This window comes from Salvelinus alpinus, chromosome 19, assembly GCF_045679555.1.
Source record: "Salvelinus alpinus chromosome 19, SLU_Salpinus.1, whole genome shotgun sequence".
NCBI classification, from domain to species: Eukaryota; Metazoa; Chordata; class Actinopteri; order Salmoniformes; family Salmonidae; genus Salvelinus; species Salvelinus alpinus.
In genome coordinates this window covers 2,090,014-2,117,035 of record NC_092104.1, presented here as the reverse complement: position 1 = coordinate 2,117,035, position 27,022 = coordinate 2,090,014, and the positions used below count along the sequence as shown (strand labels likewise).

Sequence of the window (27,022 nt, the reverse complement as noted above, 5' to 3'; positions counted from 1 at the left end):
TGGTATACCACTACGGACATGACCAGGATCTAATGGTATACCACTACGGCCATGACCAGGATCTAATGGTATAGTGATGACCAGGATCTAATGTTATAGTGATGACCAGGATCTAATGGTATAGTGATGACAAGGATCTAATGCTATATTGATGACCAGGATCTAATGGTATAGTGATGACAAGGATCTAATGGTATAGTGATGACCAGGATCTAATGGTATAGTGATGACAAGGATCTAATGGTATAGTGATGACCAGGATCTAATGCTATAGTGATGACCAGGATCTAATGCTATATTGATGACCAGGATCTAATGCTATAGTGATGACCAGGATCTAATGCTATATTGATGACCAGGATCTAATGCTATAGTGATGACCAGGATCTAATGGTATAGTGATGACCAGGATCTAATGGTATAGTGATGACCAGGATCTAATAGTCTAGTGATGACCAGGATCTAATGCTATAGTGATGACCAGGATATAATGGTATAGTGATGACCAGGATCTAATGGTATAGTGATGACCAGGATCTAATAGTCTAGTGATGACCAGGATCTAATGCTATAGTGAGATTCAGTCTCTATGAACAGAGTTTGGTAACCCTTTAAGCTTATGATAAGTTGTTCAATGTATTAGAACTGAATTACAGAGTGACAAAGATTGTAAACTACTAGCATCCTATCCTCCTATTACACTATCATCATATCCTATCATCCTATATTATCATTATATCCTATACTATCATCCTATCATAATATTCCCTATCATCCTATCCTATCATTATATCTTATCATTCTATCACATCATCCCATAATCCTATCATATCATCCTATAATCCTATCTTTCTAACATATTATTCTATCATCCTATCATATTATTCTTTAATCCTATCATCCTATAATCCTATCATATTAACATATTATCCTATCATATCATCCTATCTTTTTTTATTTTATTTATCCGTTATGTTACCAGGTAAGTTGACTGAGAACGCGTTCTCATTTACAGCATCGACCTGGGGAATAGTTACAGGGGAGAGGTGGGGGGAGGAATGAGCCAATTGTAAACGGGATTATTAGGTGACCGTGATGGTATGAGGGCCAGATTGGGAATTTAGCCAGGACACTGGGGTTAACACCTCTACTGTTACGATAAGTGCCATGGGATCTTTAATGACCTCAGAGAGTCAGGACACCCGTTTAACGTCCCATCCGAAAGACAGCACCCTACACAGAGCAGTGTCCCCAATCACTGCCCTGGGACATTGGGATATTTTTTGAGACCAGAGGAAAGAGTGCCTCCTACTGGCCCTCAAACACAACTTCCAGCAGCATCTGGTCTCCCATCCAGGGACCGACCAGGACCAACCCAGCTTAGCTTCAGAAGCAAGCCAGCAGTGGTATGCAGGGTGGTATGCTGCTGGCATCATCCTATCATATCATCCTATCATATCATCCTATCATCCTATCATATCATCCTATCATATCATTCTATCATATCATCCTATCATATCATCCTATCATATCATCCTATCATATCATCCTATCATATCATCCTATCATATCATTCTATCATATCATCCTATCATATCATCCTATCATCCTATCATATCATCCTATCATATCATCCTATCATATCATCCTATCATATCATTCTATCATATCATCCTATCATATCATCCTACCATATCATCCTATCATATCATCCTATCATATCATTCTATCCTATCATCCTATCATATCATCCTATCATATCATTCTATCCTATCCCAATTTCATCTGACATTAGGGATTTATTTTGCCTGGAGTCGACGGGCTGCCTTTAACAACATTTAGAGAGGCTTGAGTGTGTGTTTTCATCCCAGCCTCTCTGTCTCACTGTCTGTGGGTCATAGTGAAAATGTTTGTTTAACCAGCGGGTCTGTTTAGGTTCTTCCTGTCCCGGAGAGCTAATTCTCTCTGCTCGTCTTCCTCTTGCTGATTTAACATCAGTTCCCCCGTTTCACTGTCTTGTTGTATTTCCTTCTACTTCCTCCTTCCTTTCCTCCTGAACCACCTCTACTATGGCACCCTATTCCCTACACAAAAAGTAGTGCACTATATAGGGAATAAGGCTCTGGTCTAAAGTAGTGCACTATATAGGGAATAAGGCTCTGGTCTAAAGTAGTGCACTATATAGGGAATAGGGCTCTGGTCAGAAGTAGTGTACTATATAGGGAATAGGGCTCTGGTCTAAAGTAGTGTACTATATAGGGAATAGGGTGCCATTTTGGTTACATGTATTGAATTAGGTCACCACTGGATGGCAGGTCCGTTTGTGTTATAATGAAGCAATAAGGCCCGAGGAAGTGTGGTACTGTATACGGCCAATATACCACCGCTAAGAGCTGTTCTTAGATACGGCCAATATACCACCGCTAAGAGCTGTTCTTAGGCACGACGCAACGCTGAGGTCCCTTATCGCTATTATAAACTGGTTGCCAACGGCAGTAGAACAGTCAAACAAGTCCTTTTGAGTCAATCAGCATCCAGGACCCACACTATCCGGTTTATAACAGACAGACAGACAGACAGACAGACAGACAGACAGACAGACAGACAGACAGACAGACAGGCAGACAGGCAGGCAGGCAGGCAGGCAGGCAGGCAGACAGACAGACAGACAGGCAGGCAGGCTGACAGACAGACAGACAGACAGACAGACAGACAGACAGACAGACAGACAGACAGACAGACAGACAGACAGACAGACAGACAGACAGACAGACAGACAGACAGACAGACAGACAGACAGACAGACAGGGTCAAGCAGGGAGGGAAGGAAGGGGGAGGGGTAAACTGGAGAGGGGGAGGGGGAAAGGAGGACGTGTGAGAGGAGGAGGGGGAGGGGGAAAAGAGGAGGTATGAGAGGAGGAGGGGGAGAGGATGGGAGGGGGAGGAGGGAGAGGGGGAGGGGAGAGAAGGGGGAGGGGAGAGAGGGGGGAGGGGAGAGAGGAGGGATGACATAAACAGCTTCATTAAGGCTTCTGGAGTAAAACGGTACACCAGCTGTAACACCGCATTTACACACACACACACACACACACACACACACACACACACACACACACACACACACACACACACACACACACACACACACACACACACACACACACACACACACACACACACACACACACACACACACACACACACACAGAGAGAGAGAGAGAGGCATCATGAGTCGTTTTTTGGGGGGGTTGTTTCTCTGTAATACTACTAGCCTCCTAGCCATTTGACGAAGTTGCCTTTAGCCCAGATAGGTTCCCAATCTCATTACTAACTACCAACAAGCCATTTCAGGCTATCAATCATGTTAGAGTAGCCAGCTTGTCTAAGTATCTTAGCTAGCATGCCTGCTGGTAAGGTTGGTAGACTATAGAAAAGCAAGAAATAACTACATGAATAAGACTCACATTCCTTTCAATCTTTTAGCCAGACTTCAGCAGAGATGCAGAGAAACACATTTAGTTTTGGGGTCCGTGAGGCCCTTGGTACCCTCAACAGAACTTCTCTGGCGTGTCAGTATGTTTGTGTGCTACCTGGTGATTGTTGGAGTTAAACAAGCCCCGGTACAGTGAAAAGCTAGCTGCCATTTTGTTATAACAGCGCCCGGTTCAACAGCCCGGTTCAACAGCCCGGTTCAACAGCCCGGTTCAACAGCCCGGTTCAACATATACAGAATTGTTTTCCTGTGTGTGTGTGTGTGTGTGTGTGTGTGTGTGTGTGTGTGTGTGTGTGTGTGTGTGTGTGTGTGTGTGTGTGTGTGTGTGTGTGTGTGTGTGTGTGTGTGTATGTATGTGTGTGTGTGTGTGTGTGTGTGTGTGTGAGAGAGAGAGCGAGCGTGTATGTTGGCTGGAAGCCAACCCATTACGAAACAGAAATAAATAGAGTGATGTCACACACCTAGCATGTTTCAACACACACACACACACACACACACACACACACACACACACACACACACACACACACACACACACAGCCCGGTTCAACAGCCCGGTTCAACATATACAGAATTGTTTTCCTGTGTGCGTCTGTGTGTGTGTGCGTGTGTGCGTGTGTGCGTGCGTGCGTGCGCGTGTGCGCGCGTGTGTGTGTGTGTGTGTGTGTGTGTGTGTGTGTGTGTGTGTGTGTGTGTGTGTGTGTGTGTGTGTGTGTGTGTGTGTGTGTGTGTGCGTGTGTGTGTGTGTGTGTGTTGGAACATGCTAGGTGTGTGACATCACTCTATTTATTTCTGTTTCGTAATGGGTTGGCTTCCAGCCGACATACACGCTCGCTCTCTCACACACACACACACACACTGCTCACACACACACCACTCACACATGCTGCTGCCAGAGAGGGAGATCCCAGTATTTTTGGGTGTGAGCCAGGCTGGAATGCCACCAGTTCTACTTTCCTGTCCCCCAGCCAAAGCTCTACGCAATCTTCTATTTGCTTATTTCTCACACTTTCTCGCTCTTCCCTCAGCTCTAGTCTCAGCTCTTCTCTCAGCTCTAGTCTCAACTCTTCCCTCAGCTCTAGTCTCAGCTCTTCCCTCAACTCTTCCCTCAGCTCTAGTCTCAGCTCTTCCCTCAGCTCTTCCCTCAGCTCTAGTCTCAGCTCTTCCCTCAGCTCTTCCCTCAGCTCTAGTCTCAGCTCTTCCCTCAGCTCTTCCCTCAGCTCTAGTCTCAGCTCTTCTCTCAGCTCTAGTCTCAGCTCTAGTCTCAGCTCTTCCCTCAGCTCTAGTCTCAGCTCTTCCCTCAGCTCTAGTCTCAGCTCTTCTCTTAGCTCTTCCCTCAGCTCTAGTCTCAGCTCTAGTCTCAGCTCTTCCCTCAGCTCTAGTCTCAGCTCTTCCCTCAGCTCTAGTCTCAGCTCTTCTCTTAGCTCTTCCCTCAGCTCTAGTCTCAGCTCTTCTCTTAGCTCTTCCCTCAGCTCTTCCCTCAGCTCTTCCCTCAGCTCTTCCCTCAGCTACTCTCAGCTCTTCCCTCAGCTCTTCTCTCAGCTCTTCTCTCAGCTCTTCCCTCAGCTCTTCCCTCAGCTCTACTCTCAGCTCTACTCTCAGCTCTTCCCTCAGCTCTTCTCTCAGCTCTACTCTCAGCACTTCCCTCAGCTCTTCCCTCAGCTCTAGTCTCAGCTCTTCCCTCAACTCTTCCCTCAGCTCTTCTCTCAGCTCTACTCTCAGCACTTCCCTCAGCTCTTCCCTCAGCTCGTCTCTCAGCTCTTCTCTCAGCTCTAGTCTCAGCTCTTCCCTCAGCTCTTCCCTCAGCCCTTCCTTCAGCTCTTCCCTCAGCCCTTCCTTCAGCTCTTCCCTCAGCTCTTCTATCAGTGCTTCCCTCAGCTCTTCCCTCAGCTCTTCCCTCAGCCCTTCCTTCAGCTCTTCCCTCAGCTCTTCCCTCAGCTCGTCTCTCAGCTCTTATCTCAACTCTTCTCTCAGCCCTTCCTTCAGCTCTTCCCTCAGCTCTTCCCTCAGCTCATCCTTCAGCTCTTACCTCAGCTTCCCTTTCAGATGTCAGATATGTAAAATAGAAAGTTCTGTTATAATCTAATCTATTCATCCTCAGATATCCATTCGCAAAGCAGCATCTGTCATCTACATCCGTCAACAGATTGATGTTAGAGTAAATATTAACCTGCCTAAAGGGCAGACGTACCCCGGTCTTTATATTGAGCCTCTCCAACACCACATCTTGTTCCCATTTACAAAGATACAGTTAGTTGCTGCCTTCCTTCAGTTGCCCTCAAATGTGGTTTTGTTTTGTAACTCTGAAAACGCATAGTAGTCTGGCTCCAGTGTGTCTGCTCGGTGACCATAAGCATCCTTTTATTGTCCGATGACCATTTCTTCTCAATGACCCGGCTAGAAAAGCACATCCTGAAAAATAAAGCTCTCAAACTTGATTATGGACAGGAGACATGTCATTTTACATGATTTACATTTGACAATATTCACGTAAACTATGAAAAAATTTAAATCTTTCTTTGAAAAAAGTAAATCTTTCTTTGAAAATAGACTAGTCTTTCCTTGATAATAGACTAGTCTTTCCTTGATAATATAGACTAGTCTTTCCTTGAAAATAGACCTGTCTTTCCTTGATAATAGACTAGTCTTTCCTTGATAATATAGACTAGTCTTTCCTTGAAAATAGACTAGTCTTTCCTTGATAATAGACTAGTCTTTCCTTGATAATAGACTAGTCTTTCCTTGATAATATAGACTAATCTTTCCTTGATAATAGATAAGAAGCCTCGTACAGTATTCAATATGACAATTAGTGTTACTGATCAATACTACATACACTAGTGTTACTGATCAATACTGCATACGCTAGTTTACTGATCAATACTACATACACTAGTGTTACTGATCAATACTACATACACTCATGTTACTGATCAATACTACATACACTAGTGTTACTGATCAATACTACATACGCTAGTTTACTGATCAATACTACATACACTCATGTTACTGATCAATACTACATACACTAGTGTTACTGAGCAATACTAGATACACTCGTGTTACTGATCAATACTACATACACTCGTGTTACTGATCAATACTACATACACTAGTGTTACTGATCAATACTACATACACTAGTGTTACTGATCAATACTACATACACTAGTGTTACTGATCAATACTACATGCAAATACACAAAAGACAGACTGGGATTGTTGAGGGTTAAATATTTGTCGCTCTGTAACTGGTTACATTAGCAAATTGCAATGACAGTATATTCAAACAAAGCCAGGTGTTCAGATTTCTATGGTACAATACACAACTGTACCTTAAACATCATATACAGTAAAAGATACTGGACAGAAAAACACCCCAAAAACTCCCTCAACTGAGGTTGTACAGAGCCTTCAGAAAGTATTCACACTCCTTGACTTTTTCAAAACAGATTGTTGTGTTACAGCCTGAATTTAAAATGGACGAAATACTCTGTAATGTCAAAGTGGAAGAAAAATTCTAACATTTGCAAAAACATTATGAAAAATGTAAAAACACGAATATATCTTGATTAGATAAGTATTCAACTCCCTGAGTCAATACATGTTGCAATCATCTTTGGCAGCGATTACAGCTGTGAGTCTTTCTGAGTAAGTCTCTAAGAGGTTTGCATACTTGGATTGTAAAGTATTTGCACATTATTCTTTTTTTAAATTATTCTTGTCAAATTGGTTGTTGATCATTGCTAGACAGCAATTTTCAAGTCTTGCCATAGATCTTCAAGATGATTTATGTCAAAACTGGAACTAGGCCACTCGAGAACATTCAATGTCGTGTTGGTAAGCAACTCCAGTGTATATTTTGCCTTGTGTTTGAGGTTATTGTCCTGCTGAAAGGTGAATTTGTCTCCCAGTGTCTGGTGGAAAGCAGACTGAACCAGGTTTTCCTCGAGGATGTTGCCTGTGCTTAACTCTATTACGTTTCTTTTCATCCTAAAAAACTTCCTAGTCCTTGCCAATGACAAGCATACCCATAACATGATGCAGCCACCACCATGCTTTAAAATATGAAAAGTGGTACTCTGTCAAGTGTTGTGTTGGATTTGCCCCAAACATAACGATAAAATTTGTAAGTCGCTCTGGATAAGAGCGTCTGCTAAATGACTTAAATGTAAATGTAAATGTAAGATAATTTCTTAGCCAATTTTTTTGCAGTTTTACTTCAGTGCCTTATTGCAAACATGATGCATGTTTTGAAAATATTTGTATTCTGTACAAACTTCCTTCTTTTCACTCTGTCATTTAGGTTAGTATTGTGGAGTAACTACAATGTTGTTGATCCATCCTCAGTTTCCTCCTCTCACAGCCATTAAACTCTGTAATCATTTTAAAGTCACCATTTGCCTCATGGTGAAATCACTGAGCGGTTTCCTTCCTCTCCAGCAACTGAGTTAGGAAGGACGCCTGTATCTTTGTAGTGACTGGGTGTACTGACACACCATCCAAAGCGTAATTAATGCTCAAAGGGATACTCAGTCTGATTTTTCTACCAATCAGTGCCCTTCTTGCGGGGCATTGAAAGAAACCCCATAAAAACCCTGAACTGAGGATGTATCTACAGGACAGAGAAACACCATAAAAACCCTGAACTGAGGATGTATCTACAGGACAGAGAACCCCCATAAAAACCCTGAACTGAGGATGTATCTACAGGACAGAGAAACCCCATAAAAACCCTGAACTGAGGATGTATCTACAGGACAGAGAAACCCCATAAAAACCCTGAACTGAGGATGTATCTACAGGACAGAGAAACCCCATAAAAACCCTGAACTGAGGATGTATCTACAGGACAGAGAAACCCCATAAAAACCCTGGACTGAGGATGTATCTACAGGACAGAGAAACCCCATAAAACCCCTGGACTGAGGATGTATCTACAGGACAGAGAAACCCCATAAAAACCCTGGACTGAGGATGTATCTACAGGACAGAGACACCCCATAAAAACCCTGGACTGAGGATGTATCTACAGGACAGAGAAACCCCATAAAAACCCTGGACTGAGGATGTATCTACAGGACAGAGAAACCCCATAAAAACCCTGAACTGAGGATGTATCTATAGGACAGAGAAACCCCATAAAAACCCTGAACTGAGGATGTATCTACAGGACAGAGAAACCCCATAAAACCCTGGACTGAGGATGTATCTACAGGACCGAGAAACCCCATAAAAACCCTGAACTGAGGATGTATCTACAGGACAGAGAAACCCCAGAAAAACCCTGAACTGAGGATGTATGTACAGGACAGAGAAACCCCATAAAAACCCTGAACTGAGGATGTATCTACAAGACAGAGATACCCCATAAAAACCCTGGACTGAGGATGTATCTACAGGACAGAGATACCCCATAAAAACCCTGGACTGAGGATGTATCTACAGGACAGAGATACCCCATAAAAACCCTGAACTGAGGATGTATCTACAGGACAGAGAAACCCCATAAAAACACTGGACTGAGGATGTATCTACAGGACAGAGAAACCCCATAAAAACCCTGGACTGAGGATGTATCTACAGGACAGAGATACCCCATAAAAACCCTGAACTGAGGATGTATCTACAGGACAGAGAAACCCCATAAAAACCCTGGACTGAGGATGTATCTACAGGACAGAGAAACCCCATAAAAACCCTGGACTGAGGATGTATCTACAGGACAGAGAAACCCCATAAAAACCCTGGACTGAGGATGTATCTACAGGACAGAGATACCCCATAAAAACCCTGGACTGAGGATGTATCTACAGGACAGAGAAACCCCATAAAAACCCTGGACTGAGGATGTATCTACAGGACAGAGAACCCCCAGAAAACCCCTGAACTGAGGATGTATCTACAGGACAGAGAAACCCCAGAAAAACCCTGAACTGAGGATGTATCTACAGGACAGAGAAACCCCATAAAAACCCTGAACTGAGGATGTATCTACAGGACAGAGAAACCCCATAAAAACCCTGGACTGAGGATGTATCTACAGGACAGAGAAACCCCATAAAAACCCTGAACTGAGGATGTATCTATAGGACAGAGAAACCCCATAAAAACCCTGAACTGAGGATGTATCTACAGGACAGAGAAACCCCATAAAACCCTGGACTGAGGATGTATCTACAGGACAGAGAAACCCCAGAAAACCCCTGAACTGAGGATGTATCTACAGGACAGAGAAACCCCAGAAAACCCCTGAACTGAGGATGTATCTACAGGACAGAGAAACCCCATAAAAACCCTGAACTGAGGATGTATTTACAGACAGAGAAACCCCATAAAAACCCTGAACTGAGGATGTATCTACAGGACAGAGATACCCCATAAAACCCCTGAACTGAGGATGTACCTACAGGACAGAGAAACCCCATAAAAACCCTGAACTGTATAGAGAAGTATAGTATAATTTAAATAAAACATAAATAATTGTATTTTGTCCAATGAGTAACATAAGAACTACACAACGGCACATCTTAATTATCAAGGTTTTATTTCTCCCTGATTTTAATTGGATTTCCATTGCTTAGGTTACTTAATGCAGGCCTAATGCAGGGCCCTAATGTACACATTACGTTCAGAGAAGTATCTGAATGTTCCGTCATGAATAAAGAATGATCACATTAGATCTGTGTTCGCTTTACAACCTCTCTCTGGTGCATTGGGAATAAATGATATTACGAATGTACATCTTTATCAGAATGATATTATAATTTACATCTTTATCAGATATGATATTAGGCTGGAGAAGAGAGGACTACTTTCTTATTCTTTAGTCACCTAAAACGATTTATTATTTTGTGTTTTATATCAGTCAAGCCTTAAAGCCAATACTGCCACAATTGCTGTGGCAATATATATAAAAAAAAATCCACCCTAATGTTTTATCAATAGGGGCATTTATCAAATAATTAAGCAACTAACAGCTAGTGATACATCAGTAATAAGCAGGAGTCTTTTATTGCAGTCTTTTAAGATAAATCACTAACTCATGTATTCATATTAAATAAAATTGTAATATCAATATATTGTATACATGTACATTAGGCCTGGTCAGCTAACAAATTATATTCTTTGACCAAGTGGTCTGGTCAAGGGTTCTTTGAACAATTTGTCCGGTCTAGGGTTCTTTGAACAAGTGGTCTGGTCAAGGGTTCTTTGAACGATTTGTCCGGTCTAGGGTTCTTTGAACAAGTGGTCTGGTCAAGGGTTCTTTGAACGATTTGTCCGGTCTAGGGTTCCTTGAACAAGTGGTCTGGTCAAGGGTTCTTTGAACGATTTGTCCGGTTTAGGGTTCCTTGAACAAGTGATCTGGTCTAGGGTGCTTTGAACAAGTGATCTGGTCTAGGGTGCTTTGAAGAAGTGGTCTGGTCTAGGGTTCTTCTTATTAAATAGACATGAAGGAAATAAAAATATGTTCTCTCTCATCATCTGGTTTTCGACCTACATCATTTCATTGCTTAGAAAAATGAAATCATTGTGCTGACTTATTTGTAGGCCTTTCCAAGGCCTTTGATACTGTTGACCATCACATTCTCATTCAAAGATTGACTGAAATTTAGCCTGGATCAGATTATCTGTCGGACAGGACCCAATGTGTGATCTCTGATGGTGTTATGTCTAGTTTCCTGGATATTACAAAAGGTGTACCGCAAGGATCGGTAATGGGACCTGTTGTCTTTAGTATTTGTATAAATAATATTGGTCTATTTATTAGAACCTGTCATTTTCATCTATATTCAAACGATACTGTTATTTATGCCATTGCCCCCAACTGTAGACCAGGCTATGTTAGAGCTGCAATCTGACCTTGTTACCTTACAGAAAGCCCTGGTTGGTTTAAGACTTGTACTTAATGTGGGCAAGACTAAATATATGTTGTTCTCTAGTTCTCTCCAGAATGTTTAAAATGGACTATATTTTTATTCACTGAAAAGTTCTCCCATCGATCAGGTTCCCTATTATAAATATCTGGGCATTTGGATTGACAAAGACTTAACGTTTAAAAAACATACTGACGAGCTAGTTAAAAACATAAGATTTAAAATGGGCTTCTATTTTTTAATAGATCTTGCCTCTCCCTAAACAGCAGGAAGCAGATTGTACAGTCAACCTTCCGGCCAGTTCTTGGCTATGGTGACAGCATTTACCAGATTGCAGCAGCCACTAATCTTAAACCTCTGCATGTCGTCTACCATAGCGTCCTTCACTTTATCACAGGTAGCAGATGTAATACTCATCACTGCATCTTGTATCAAAAGGTGGCTGGTTCTCAATAAAGTCCCGTAAATCACTTCATTACTCCCCTCTCTAATTACAAAGCCCTACTACACAAGCTTCAGACTTACCTAACTTTGTTGTTAAAGTACAAAAACATGAGATACCAAACCTGTTCACAGTGTTGGTTAACTCTTGAGGTTCCTCAGGTCTCCACCGAACTAGGTAAATCCACTTTTAGTTTTAATGCGTCTCACTGCTGAAACAATTTACACACCCTTTACAAATAGGCATTCTGTTGGCGCTTGGCCAGTTTAGGGTTTTGATTGAGGACCTCGTAGCTGAGGAATGGAACCGTTTTACTAAAATGTTGTGTTGTGCTGTATTTTAGTTTAATTTTACATTGTATTGATTAATGTTTTATTTTACATTATATTGATTAAAGTTTTATTTTACATTGTATTGATTAATGTTTTGTTTTACATTGTATTGATTAATGTTTTGTTTTACATTGTATTGATTAATGTTTTATTTTACATTATATTGATTAAAGTTTTATTTTACATTGTATTGATTAATGTTTTGTTTTACATTGTATTGATTCATGTTTTGTTTTACATTGTATTGATTAATGTTTTGTTTCACATTGCATTTGATTGTTGTATTACCGTGATCAGTAATTGAGAATGAGAGCCTGGTCTCAACGGTTTTTCTCCCCTGAATAAATAAAGTTTGAAAAAAAATGAAAAAAAATACATATGAAGGAAAGACAAGAGAGGACAGAACAGCAAGAGGCTCTACGGCACAAACTTAAAAGTTAGTGTCGTTTCTGAAGTCCAAATATCAAAACAGTCGAACATCCTCTTGAAAAGATAGAGCCATTTAAAACAAAGTTCAATTGTGTTTTGGACTTGGAAAAGTAACTGACAGGTTTAATTTATAAGCTACTTCGTTAAGGAGATGGGTGAGATAGTTATCAACAAGGGGTAGTACAGTCAGTGTAGTCTAGTGTTTAAGTACGTAACGTTTCATATCAAGTTATTACTTATTAGTCAGCTTTACCTGTTTGAATTGCTCCTCGTAAGTCCATTCGTGGTGTTGAGACTGTGGTGCCATCCCGCCCGGTGATTCCAACTGCCGGGGCGCAACGAAGGAGGGGGGAATTCTAGACATGAACTGCACCGGGGTGCCCTTCGGAGAGTGTCCCGCACCGGGGTGCATGGGGTGGTGGGGCTGGTAGTGGCTGAGAGCCCCCTCCTCTTCATCCTCATCATCCACGACTCCCTCGTTGTCCATGTCATCTCCATCCAGATTCCGGTCGTCATCATTCATGCATCGGTCCATCCCCTCTGGATCGTCATCCATATCGGAGTCGTCCGCTCTCTCTGAGTGCCTGCGGGCGTCGAAACTGTGATGGACAGCCAGTCCCGGTTCAGCGGATCTCACCAAGCTGGGAGAAGAGTTCGCTACTCCCGCGGCGAAAGCGCCCCGGACCGCTGCCTGGTAGTGGTGGAAAGCGAGGGCTTGTTGGTGTATCTGGGACTCGACCATGGAGCGGAGATCCTTCTCTTTCTCTGCCTGACGAAGCTTCTCTTCTAACGCCAGGCGGGCAGCCTGCTGTCTTTGGAGGTTTTCCATGACCGCCTCTAGCTTCATGCCTCCGCTGCTGGGCTGTTGAGACTGTGAGTGTGAGCCGGGGAAGTGGCTGTGTGTCGAGGCAGAGGAGACGAGCAGGGGGAGGTTGCTGGACGAGGAGAACGCTGCTTGCTGTGGAGGGCAAGGGGGGGTACAAATAAAACAACCACTCAAAAATATTGTAACGGAGAGTAAACTTACTAAAAGCAATAAACTATTAAGAAATAACTTGGTAATAAACTGTAAGAACACACGACCATTGCCTATTATGATAATGTGGCCGACATTTGGCCCCTGGAGTCAATGTCTCCTAAAACGTGGCTTCTAACATGTATCAAAAGTGCACCATAAATAGACTACAATGTATTGCGGAAATGAACGTGAGTAACACAGAAACAGTGTGCGCTGTATAGCCTAGTGCTGATGTGGCAGGCTGACAAAATAATTACACAGAATAATTAGCCTATATATACATAATCCATCGCATACTATTTTTCTTACGCATCAGAAACATGCGTATCAATCTATTTAAGAGATAAAAGTTATGTAAAAAGTTAATTTACTGTAAATGTGAATCTAAACATTCAAAAACGCTATTAAAGTGTAAATAATTAGTTAAAGTGTAAATAATTAGCCTAAAAGAAAACGAAATAAAATAACAAAACGAAATAGACAATCTGAACATCTACATAGGCTAATAGCAATAATAACAATTAGTCAACGTGGTTAGAGAAGGATCAAAATGTGATGCTTACCAAAGCAGATTTGGTTGCTAAACTGGTATTATCAACCATGCTTCGCCCGTCAGATTAGACCGAAATATCAAACAGTTCACAAAGTATCTCCTTTCAATGTTAGCTGTGGGAGTATTCCTGAATCCTGATTCAGCATCGAGATCCGCGTCTCTATTGGAGAGAATAGATTAACGCGTAGGATTACGGTGTAGGCTATCAATGTATTTGCGGTGGTCGAGTATTGAAGCCCTGAAGGTTTTAGCAACAAGTGGCAACTGTAGTCAAAATGACCTCTTCAGGCGAAAGATCGGCCCTGTAGTCAGAATGACCCCCTCATGCGAAGGATCGGACGTTCTGCTCCCATTTGCTAACAACACGTCAATACAGTGATATACCGAGGGCAGGGTCTACAGCCGACCTAGGAAATACACTTTAAACAACCGCACAGAACCACAGAGAACTGACGGATCACACATCGCCAAGTGTTGGAAACCATCCAAAAATTGTAAATTCTTTGCCAAAATTGTTAATAGGTTACACATTCTATATTCTATAAATATATACATATTGTTATTCATTAGGCTATTTAGCCTGGACCCTGCCCCCACTGAACTAGTCATTTTACGCATATGTTCCGTGGGGCCTACTGCCTAGACTACATAATGAGTTAGTTATTTTCTTTATTTCGACAGAAATAAGTTTATGGGTTATGTTTTTTTGTGCAATAGGAGTTTAATATATTGTTTTTAAATCATAATAATAATTGCATGTATCAGAACGGTGAAATCGTTTTGCATTCCATTGCCTGGGGCAAGAATATATATTTTTAAACATAGTATCAGATTATGACATATAGATCCTATAAATTCAATTTCCATCTAAATGTATGTTAATCCATTAACAGATTACACCTCCCGTAAGTGATTTACATTTACATTTAAGTCATTTAGCAGACGCTCTTATCCAGAGCGACTTACAAATTGGTGCATTCACCTTATGACATCCAGTGGAACAACCACTTTACAATAGTGCATCTAAATCTTTTAAGGGGGGGGGGGGTCAGAAGGATTACTTTATCCTATCCTAGGTATTCCTTGAAGAGGTGGGGTTTCAGGTGTCTCCGGAAGGTGGTGATTGACTCCGCTGTCCTGGCGTCGTGAGGGAGTTTGTTCCACCATTGGGGTGCCAGAGCAGCGAACAGTTTTGACTGAAGTGATCCCATAACATATTGTAAATTATTTGACACAAAGTAGGCTTTACTATTCAGGTCCAAGGGATAGGCATAGAAGTTGAGCATCACCTATAAAAACAGGAAGTTGAGCATCACCTATAAAAACAGGAAGTTGAGCATCACCTATAAAAACAGGAAGTTGAGCATCACCTATAAAAACAGGAAGTTGAGCATCACCTATAAAAACAGGAGGTTGAGCATCACCTATAATAACAGGAAGTTGAGCATCACCTATAAAAACAGGAGGTTGAGCATCACCTATAAAAACAGGAAGTTGAGCATCACCTATAAAAACAGGAAGTTGAGCATCACCTATAATAACAGGAAGTTGAGCATCACCTATAAAAACAGGAAGTTGAGCATCACCTATAAAAACAGGAGGTTGAGCATCACCTATAAAAACAGGAGGTTGAGCATCACCTATTAAAAACAGGAGGTTGAGCATCACCTATAAACACAGGAAGTTGAGCATCACCTATTAAAAACAGGAGGTTGAGCATCACCTATAAAAACAGGAGGTTGAGCATCACCTATAAAAACAGGAAGTTGAGCATCACCTATAAAAACAGGAAGTTGAGCATCACCTATAAAAACAGGAGGTTGAGCATCACCTATAAAAACAGGAAGTTGAGCATCACCTATTAAAAACAGGAGGTTGAGCATCACCTATAAAAACAGGAAGTTGAGCATCACCTATAAAAACAGGAGGTTGAGCATCACCTATAAAAACAGGAAGTTGAGCATCACCTATTAAAAACAGGAGGTTGAGCATCACCTATAAAAACAGGAGGTTGAGCATCACCTATAAAAACAGGAAGTTGAGCATCACCTATAAACACAGGAGGTTGAGCATCACCTATAAACACAGGAGGTTGAGCATCACCTATAAACACAGGAGGTTGAGCATCACCTATTAAAACAGGAAGTTGAGCATCACCTATAAAAACAGGAGGTTGAGCATCACCTATTAAAACAGGAGGTTGAGCATCACCTATAAACACAGGAGGTTGAGCATCACCTATAAACACAGGAGGTTGAGCATCACCTATAAAAACAGGAAGTTGAGCATCACCTATAAAAACAGGAGGTTGAGCATCACCTATAAAAACATGAAGTTGAGCATCACCTATTAAAAACAGGAGGTTGAGCATCACCTATAAAAACAGGAAGTTGAGCATCACCTATAAAAACAGGAGGTTGAGCATCACCTATAAAAACAGGAAGTTGAGCATCACCTATTAAAAACAGGAGGTTGAGCATCACCTATAAAAACAGGAGGTTGAGCATCACCTATAAAAACAGGAAGTTGAGCATCACCTATAAACACAGGAGGTTGAGCATCACCTATAAACACAGGAGGTTGAGCATCACCTATAAACACAGGAAGTTGAGCATCACCTATAAACACAGGAGGTTGAGCATCACCTATAAACACAGGAAGTTGAGCATCACCTATAGCAGCAGATCAGAAAAACAAAGATGAGGGTGCTGTAGTAAAGGTTCCTTTGAAAGTGACGTTAATACAGTGGAATTCATTTTGAAACATTTTGGTCTTCTGTACTCTGAATCATAGACCATCTCGAGATGTATTTCTGGTACAAGACACAGATGTGCTGATGTCCATCAGCTACAAAGGAAACAACTACAATATTCATGACTTTGTGTTGTTCTTGTATAATACATTTGTTTATCATTTGAATATCTGTCATGTGTGAAATGTTATTATCTGATCCAAAATGCCACAAACAAATTTTCCTGTATGAAAAAATATGATGGTATTATATTCTACTGTATTCTTTTCCATTGTTCTAGCATTGTAGTGGAGTGGAGAAACCTTGCCAACAGAGTCGATTTAGTCCAGGGTGGACTAGTGGAGTGGAGAAACCTGGCCGATAGAGTCTATTTAATCCTGGATGGACTAGTGGAGTGGAGAAACCTGGCCAATAGAATCTATTTAGTCCAGGATGGACTAGTGGAGTGGAGAAACCTGGCCGATAGAGTCTATTTAGTCCTGGATGGACTAGTGGAGTGGAGAAACCTGGCCGATAGAGTCTATTTAGTCCTGGATGGACTAGTGGAGTGGAGAAACCTGGCCAATAGAGTCTATTTAGTCCTGGATGGACTAGTGGAGTGGAGAAACCTGGCCAATAGAGTCTATTTAGTCCTGGATGGACTAGTGGAGTGGAGAAACCTGGCCGATAGAGTCTATTTAGTCCTGGATGGACTAGTGGAGTGGAGAAACCTGGCCGATAGAGTCTATTTAGTCCTGGATGGACTAGTGGAGTGGAGAAACCTGGCCAATAGAGTCTATTTAGTCCTGGATGGACATTAATGTTCATTAGTCTGTACCATAGTGATGACCTCATGTGAAACATGAGACCTTTTGTTATGTCCCCTGGTTACCGACCCCTGGTTACCGACCCCTGGTTACCGACCCCTGGTTACCGACCCCTGGTTACCGACCCCTGGTTACCGACCCCTGGTTACCGACCCCTGGTTACCGACCCCTGGTTACCGACCCCAATGTCCACATATAGGACGAAGAGATTAACAGATGTTTCTATAACTGAATAAATAAATGACCTTTAATCTAAAAGTAAGATTGTTTATTTATAGTAAAGGAGAACATCAAAGGGTGATCAAAAATCTAAATTATTCACATCGGGAAAAAAAAAATGTAAAAAGTCTAAACTATTTTAAAAGATAGTAGGTTGAATATTGAATATCATTAAGACATTGAATACATTTGACGTGTTTTCTATACTAAAGCATTATACTGTACATGTGAAGTGTGTTTCTCTACTATTTTCTCTATTCTGTAAAGATAAGATGTGTTTCCACCGGAGCATTTAAACGTATTCTGTTAGGCCCAACAACAACAACATGTATTCTGTTAGGCCCAACAACAACACGTATTCTGTTAGGCCCAACAACAACAACACGTATTCTGTTAGGCCCAACAACAACAACACGTATTCTGTTAGGCCCAACAACAACAACATGTATTCTGTTAGGCCCAACAACAACACGTATTCTGTTAGGCCCAACAACAACAACACGTATTCTGTTAGGCCCAACAACAACAACATGTATTCTGTTAGGCCCAACAACAACAACACGTATTCTGTTAGGCCCAACAACAACAACATGTATTCTGTTAGGCCCAACAACAACAACACGTATTCTGTTAGGCCCAACAACAACAACACGTATTCTGTTAGGCCCAACAACAACACGTATTCTGTTAGGCCCAACAACAACAACATGTATTCTGTTAGGCCCAACAACAACAACACGTATTCTGTTAGGCCCAACAACAACACGTATTCTGTTAGGCCCAACAACAACACGTATTCTGTTAGGCCCAACAACAACAACACGTATTCTGTTAGGCCCAACAACAACACGTATTCTGTTAGGCCCAACAACAACACGTATTCTGTTAGGCCCAACAACAACACGTATTCTGTTAGGCCCAACAACAACAACAACACGTATTCTGTTAGGCCCAACAACAACAACACGTATTCTGTTAGGCCCAACAACAACAACACGTATTCTGTTAGGCCCAACAACAACAACAACACGTATTCTGTTAGGCCCAACAACAACAACACGTATTCTGTTAGGCCCAACAACAACATGTATTCTGTTAGGCCCAACAACAACATGTATTCTGTTAGGCCCAACAACAACACGTATTCTGTTAGGCCCAACAACAACAACAACACGTATTCTGTTAGGCCCAACAACAACAACACGTATTCTGTTAGGCCCAACAACAACAACACGTATTCTGTTAGGCCCAACAACAACAACAACACGTATTCTGTTAGGCCCAACAACAACAACACGTATTCTGTTAGGCCCAACAACAACAACAACACGTATTCTGTTAGGCCCAACAACAACAACACGTATTCTGTTAGGCCCAACAACAACAACAACACGTATTCTGTTAGGCCCAACAACAACAACACGTATTCTGTTAGGCCCAACAACAACAACAACACGTATTCTGTTAGGCCCAACAACAACAACACGTATTCTGTTAGGCCCAACAACAACAACAACACGTATTCTGTTAGGCCCAACAACAACACGTATTCTGTTAGGCCCAACAACAACAACACGTATTCTGTTAGGCCCAACAACAACAACACGTATTCTGTTAGGCCCAACAACAACAACACGTATTCTGTTAGGCCCAACAACAACAACACCAGTATCCTGTTAGGCCCAACAACAACAACACGTATTCTGTTAGGCCCAACAACAACAACACGTATTCTGTTAGGCCCAACAACAACAACATGTATTCTGTTAGGCCCAACAACAACAACACGTATTCTGTTAGGCCCAACAACAACAACACGTATTCTGTTAGGCCCAACAACAACAACACGTATTCTGTTAGGCCCAACAACAACAACACGTATTCTGTTAGGCCCAACAACAACAACACGTATTCTGTTAGGCCCAACAACAACAACACGTATTCTGTTAGGCCCAACAACAACAACACGTATTCTGTTAGGCCCAACAACAACAACACGTATTCTGTTAGGCCCAACAACAACAACACGTATTCTGTTAGGCCCAACAACAACAACATGTATTCTGTTAGGCCCAACAACAACAACACGTATTCTGTTAGGCCCAACAACAACAACACGTATTCTGTTAGGCCCAACAACAACAACATGTATTCTGTTAGGCCCAACAACAACAACATGTATTCTGTTAGGCCCAACAACAACAACAACACGTATTCTGTTAGGCCCAACAACAACACGTATTCTGTTAGGCCCAACAACAACATGTATTCTGTTAGGCCCAACAACAACAACACGTTCCAGTCCATTGAATGAAAAGCTAAAGCGCACATTGACATTGTATTCTATTGTGCAATTCAAATGGGACTTTGTGGTTTCACAGTATAACACGTAATACACGAAATGGAATTTATGTGATGTTCAAATCGTAAGTTGCTAATATTAAAGTACAATTTAATATGGTTGAGTTTAAGTCTTGAAACACTCCACTCCTGTAGCTAAACCTTTGCATAGGAGTGATCTTGAACCACTATCATAACCACAGGACAAAATTGTAAAGTCATGTCTTTATGAAGCATCGCTAAGACATGGTTATCTGTAGATATATATTATGTCTGTGTAGGATATATAATTACCCTAAACCCTACATGTGATTACTCAACATTACTATAATGACTCGTCAATTAAGGTCTGCGATGATTTTCCATATATGATTTTGGGTAGAGCAAATTGATAATAACCAGATGGGGGGAGATGACGTTGGCTTTGTCTGGCTGGCTAAAGTCACTTCTGGGTTACTCTGTAAGCATTTTGACATTTTTGAAAACCTTAATCTTTTTCCCTTTTTTAAATTCAAGTTAGTTGAGATCTGATACTTTGTTTTCATGTAGTAATAAAGTTAGGCAGCTTATTCAACTTTCACAATTTGTTATGAGACGGCAGGTAGCCTAGTGGTTAGAGCGTTGAGCCATTAACCGAAAGGTTGCTGGATCGAATCCCCGAGCTGACAAGGTAAAAATATATTGTTCTGCCCCTGAACAAGGCAGTTAACCCACTGTTCCCCGGTAGGCAGTCATTGTAAATAAGAATATGCTCATAACTGGCTTGCCTTGATTAAATAAAGGTTAAGATACAATCATTCTCTCTTTTATGGCTTGGAGAATGACAACAGCAAGCTGAAATAATAGACCTATCTTGGGAAAATATGTAACGTGTGTTTTAGATGTCAGAAATTACTTCTGGGAGCCCAATCTTGTTCTCTGTTTATAGTTGTTTATAGCTCATCTGTGGTCCAGCCCGGTATGTGTGAGGATGATAAAACACTATAGACTGAATGGGTCTCATTTACCTCTTTTTCAAAATACTTATATTTGGAGATTGTGAATCTTTGGCTAAACACACAAAACACACACTCAATTAAGTTTTTTTTTCTTCTCAAAGTAGGATTCCATTCTTGTCATTTGTGCAGAGATGAGAGCAATTCCATTCAACTATTAGTATGGTTTGTGGCTGGTCTGGGGCTCGTCTGTGGCTGGTCTGGGGCTAGCTAACCCTTGGAGTTGAGGGTCAGTGTAGGAAGCAACCTCATGTGGCTCATCATGATCCAACCAGGGGTTCTAATATTACTGACGTCTCAGGTTCTGATTATCAACTGACCCATTAAAACAGTGAAACATCAAGGCACTCACAGTAACTAGAATTACACACAGTTCAAACGACAAAAACTTGGACAGAAATTAAGAGCGGGCTGGCACGAGTTAAGAGCTTTTGCTTGACGTACCAACCAATTGGTTTCATACAACCGCTCTCAACACCGCAGCACACTTCCTCGCTGGTTTTGGGTCGAATTCAGGCACGACAGCGACCTTTCACAGAAAGGCCTCCACCTGCGAATCCAAGACCATGATTGTGCTTCTATTATGGGGGTGGTAGACAACCTTAATTTTCTATTAATATTTCTCCCGACAGCGGAAGAACTTCTCAACAACAGCACGCTAAAAGAGCGGCAAGAGGCTGCCGAATAATTGTAAAAATCCTCAAACGTCCAAATGGTTTCAGTCGGCACTATATCCCTCGCTCTTCCAAAGAGATAAAAAAAAATGTTTAGTTCGGTGCGGTGCCAGAGCACTGTTTGAACTAGGGCTTAGCTATTTCTGTGTGCTCTGAACTTACATCTAACATTCCTATTGAGGGTTTGAGCTAAATTGAAGAGCACTTTCAAGGTAAACAACCAATCGTTGCATAATTAATGTAGCTAAGTGTACATTAAACTTAGTGCTCATCGTGTACATCATCTAGCCTAGACCAACGTGGGTTTCCATGCAGACATAGGCCACGTTGGAGACCATCAAAAAACCGTGATGAATCATGGGTAAATATGTGACTGATTGACTGACTGATTTTACAAATAATAACGGCAGAGTTTGAGTGGTAAGGCGAAAGCAACCGACAGTATACGAAAAGTCAAGAAATTAAGTCGGGGGCGGGGAGGTGCATCTGCGACAGCCCTACGTCGGACACTAGTGTGGTTTTCCAACAGCAAGGCTCAGATCAACATGTCAGTGTTGATAAAGTTTGTCTTTATACTGTTCAAACATGGCTCCAGCCCCATATCACATACTCACAGACCTAAATCACATGTGTGTTCGTTGTACAATCAATTACTAAAAGAGCCTCAAATATCACATTCATTTGTATACAGGCTATTCACTGTATAGCCTACATGATGAAGTTGGTTCCCGTTTCAGTCATGTCTTTGAGTCAAACAAAAAACAACCTAATGATTGGTTGACAATAGAGCTTCCCACAATGCAGGCGGGCGGTGGCTGCAGGATGAAGTTGGTGAGAGAGCAGAAAGTTGCAGTCGACTACAGACAAAACTTCATGACCTTCGTGATCACATGATTTCTGTAAAGTTCATGAAGTCGACATGAAGGCGCGCAAGTCAGACAATTTTTATCCCCATAAACACACGGTGACCAACTTGATAAAAGTGATCCTACATACCCAATGAGTCCTTATTTATGATGTACTGATTTGTAGATCGGTCAGTAGGCAGTTCACCTGCACTGTTGTCTGCAATGTCGGAACAAGCCCAGAAAGTGGATCATGTAGGGACTTGTTGGCAGTTTGGTAGAGGGGATGGAGTTTTGTCTCTCTATAATGGTTGTAGCTCCCTCATGTGGTGAAAAGAAAGCACTTCTGATCCCAGAGCAGGAAAAAAGAAAAACTCGCTGTACATTTTTTTGACATAGCCTAAATTCATTACAAACGATGTGGGAGCTGTTGCTATAGGTTACCCTTAACAGAAAAAAAATCAAAAGTAAATCCTATAATATTATCATACAAAAGGTTTATAAGAATATTTTGGTACACAATAAAGGAAAGGTAACTGAACGAAATGACTATCGCCCCGTAGCACTCAATTCTGTCATCATGAAGTGCGTTGAGAGACTAGTCAAGGATCATATCACTGCCACCCTACCTGTCACCCTAGACTCACTTCAATTTGCTTACCGCCCCAATAGGTCCACAGACGATGCAATCGCCATCACACTACACACTGCCCTATCCCATCTGGACAAGAGGAATATCTATGTAAGAATACTCATACTCAAGAATATTCAATACTCATAAGAATACTCATGTTTATTGACTACAGCTCAGCATTCAACACCATAGTACCCTCCAAGCTCATCATTAAGCTGGAGGCCCTGGATCTCAACCCCGCCCTGTGCAACTGGATCCTGGACTTCCTGACGGGCCACCCCCAGGTGGTGAGGGTAGGTAACAACATCTCCACTTCGCTGATCCTCAACACTGGGGCCCCACAAGGGTGCGTTCTGAGCCCCCTCCTGTACTCCCTGTTCACCCACGACTGCGTGGCCATGCACGCCTCCAACTCAATCATCAAGTTTGTAGACAACACAACAGTAGTAGGCCTGATTACCAACAACGACGAGACGGCCTACAGGGAGGAGGTGAGGGTTCTCTGAGTGTGGCGTCAGGAAAATAACCTCTCACTCAACATCAACAAAACAAAGGAGATGATCGTGGACTTCAGGAAAGAGCAGAGGGAGCACCCCTCTATCCACATCGACGGGACAGCAGTGGAGAAGGTGGAAAGTTTTAAGTTCCTCGGCATACACATCACAGACAAACTGAAATGGTCCACGACACAGACAGTGTGGTGAAGAAGGCGCAGCGCCTCTTCAACCTCAGGAGGCTGAAGAAATTTGTCTTGTCATCTAAAACCCTCACAAACTTTTACAGATGCATAATTGAGAGCATCCTGTCGGGCTGTATCACCGCCTGGTACGGCAACTGCCCCGCCCACAACCGCAGGGCTCTCCAGATAGTAGTGAGGTCTGCACAACGCATCACCGGGGGCAAACTACCTGCCCTCCAGGACACCTACACCACCCGATGTCACAGGAAGGCCATAAAGATCATCAAGGACAACAACCACCCGAGCCACGGCCTGTTCACCCCGCTACCATCCAGAAGGCGAGGTCAGTACAGGTGGGACCGAGAGACTGAAAAACAGCTTCTATCTCAAGGCCATCAGACTGTTAAACAGCCATCACTAACACAGAGGCTGCTGCTACATACAGACTTGAAGAATCATTGGCCACTTTAATAAGTGGAACACTAGTCACTTTAATAATGCCACTTTAAAAATGTTTACATTTCTTGTATTACTCAACTCATATGTATATACTGTATTCTATACTATCTACTGTATCTTAGCCTATGCCGCTCTTCATTACTTAATCCATATATTTATATGTATATATTCTTATTCCATTCCTTTACTTAGATTTGAGTGTGTTAGGTATCTGTTGTGGAATTGTTAGATATTACTTGTTAGATATTACTGCACTGTCGGAACTAGAAGCACAAGCATTTCGCTACACTGGCAATAAGATCTGCTAACCATGTGTATGTGATCAATAACATTTGATTTGATTTGATTTAGTAATATTATAGTAATTATTATAGAAATTCCTATAATGAATCTTATAGTATTTTCGGCCATTACTATAGTAATCCTGTAAGATTATCATACAAATTTATCATAGGAATATTATAGTAATATTATAGTAATTACTATAAAAATAATGATATTCTTTAAGAATCTAATGGTATTTTCGGGAAATTACTTTAGAAATTACTATAGGAAATCTAGTGTGACTAGATATGACTAATTACTAAAAGGTTATTATATAAATATATATATACAGTGGGGAGAACAAGTATTTGATACACTGCCGATTTTGCAGGTTTTCCTACTTACAAAGCATGTAGAGGTCTGTAATTTTTATCATAGGTACACTTCAACTGTGAGAGACGGAATCTAAAACAAAAATCCAGAAAATCACATTGTATGATTTTTAAATAATTAATTTGCATTTTATTGCATGACATAAGTATTTGATCACCTACCAACCATTAAGAATTCCGGCTCTCACAGACCTGTTAGTTTTTCTTTAAGAAGCCCTCCTGTTCTCCACTCATTACCTGTATTAACTGCACCTGTTTGAACTCGTTACCTGTATAAAAGACACCTGTCCACACACTCAATCAAACAGATTCCAACCTCTCCACAATGGCCAAGACCAGAGAGCTGTGTAAGGACATCAGGGATAAAATTGTAGACCTGCACAAGGCTGGGATGGGCTACAGGACAATAGGCAAGCAGCTTGGTGAGAAGGAAACAACTGTTGGCGCAATTATTAGAAAATGGAAGAAGTTCAAGATGACGGTCAATCACCCTCGGTCTGGGGCTCCATGCAAGATTTCACCTCGTGGGGCATCAATGATCATGAGGAAGGTGAGGGATCAGCCCAGAACTACACGGCAGGACCTGGTCAATGACCTGAAGAGAGCTGGGACCACAGTCTCAAAGAAAACCATTAGTAACACACTACGCCGTCATGGATTAAAATCCTGCAGCGCACGCAAGGTCCCCCTGCTTAAGCCAGTGCATGTCCAGGCCCGTCTGAAGTTTGCCAATGACCATCTGGATGATCCAGAGGAGGAATGGGAGAAGGTCATGTGGTCTGATGAGACAAAAATAGAGCTTTTTGGTCTAACTCCACTCGCCGTGTTTGGAGGAAGAAGAAGTATGAGTACAACCCCAAGAACACCATCCCAACCGTGAAGCATGGAGGTGGAAACATCATTCTTTGGGGATGCTTTTCTGCAAAGGGGACAGGACGACTGCACCGTATTGAGGGGAGGATGGATGGGGCCATGTATCGCGAGATCTTGGCCAACAACCTCCTTCCCTCAGTAAGAGCATTGAAGATGGGTCGTGGCTGGGTCTTCCAGCATGACAACGACACGAAGCACACAGCCATGGCAACTAAGGAGTGGCTCCGTAAGAAGCATCTCAAGGTCCTGGAGTGGCCTAGCCAGTCTCCAGACCTGAACCCAATAGAAAATCTTTGGAGGGAGCTGAAAGTCCGTATTGCCCAGCGACAGCCCCGAAACCTGAAGGATCTGGAGAAGATCTGTAGGGAGGAGTGGGCCAAAATCCCTGCTGCAGTGTGTGCAAACCTAGTCAAGAACTACAGGAAACGTATGATCTCTGTAATTGCAAACAAAGGTTTCTGTACCAAATATTAAGTTCTGCTTTTCTGATGTATCAAATACTTATGTCATGCAATAAAATGCAAATTAATTACTTAAAAATCATACAATGTGATTTTCTGGATTTTTGTTTTAGATTCCGTCTCTCATAGTTTAAGTGTACCTATGATAAAAATTACAGACCTCTACATGCTTTGTAAGTAGGAAAACCTGCAAAATCGGCAGTGTATCAAATACTTGTTCTCCCCACTGTATATATATATATAACATTTTAGTAATTTAGGACATTACTAGTACTTCTTTAATAGTTATAGTATTCATAGGCCTATTATAGCCTACTATTATAGCCTAATAGGCGACTGACGTTACAAATCATGACGTCATATAGTTATGCAACATATTTGTTTATTACATAATTATTGAACAATTCGTCAATTAAAGAAAATTGAATTACTTAATAAATAAATATATAGGCCTATCAACCACAATGTAGATCTATACGATT

At 41.6% G+C, this 27,022-nt stretch overlaps 1 protein-coding gene across 2 annotated transcripts in view; it reads right to left on the bottom strand.

The window, feature by feature from the left end:
- LOC139544883 (AT-rich interactive domain-containing protein 3A-like) overlaps positions 1–14,503 on the bottom strand; it is a 288,432-nt gene extending 273,929 nt beyond the window's left edge. For both annotated transcript variants that reach the window (XM_071352046.1, XM_071352047.1), the window contains exons 1-2: positions 14,158–14,503; positions 12,830–13,534 (exon numbers count right to left, since the gene is read on the bottom strand). In XM_071352046.1, the coding sequence (XP_071208147.1) occupies positions 12,830–13,534; positions 14,158–14,196 (744 nt within the window). In that variant the 5' untranslated portion in view covers positions 14,197–14,503. The remainder of the gene's footprint in view (positions 1–12,829; positions 13,535–14,157) is intronic.
- Between the last annotated feature and the right edge of the window lie 12,519 nt (positions 14,504–27,022).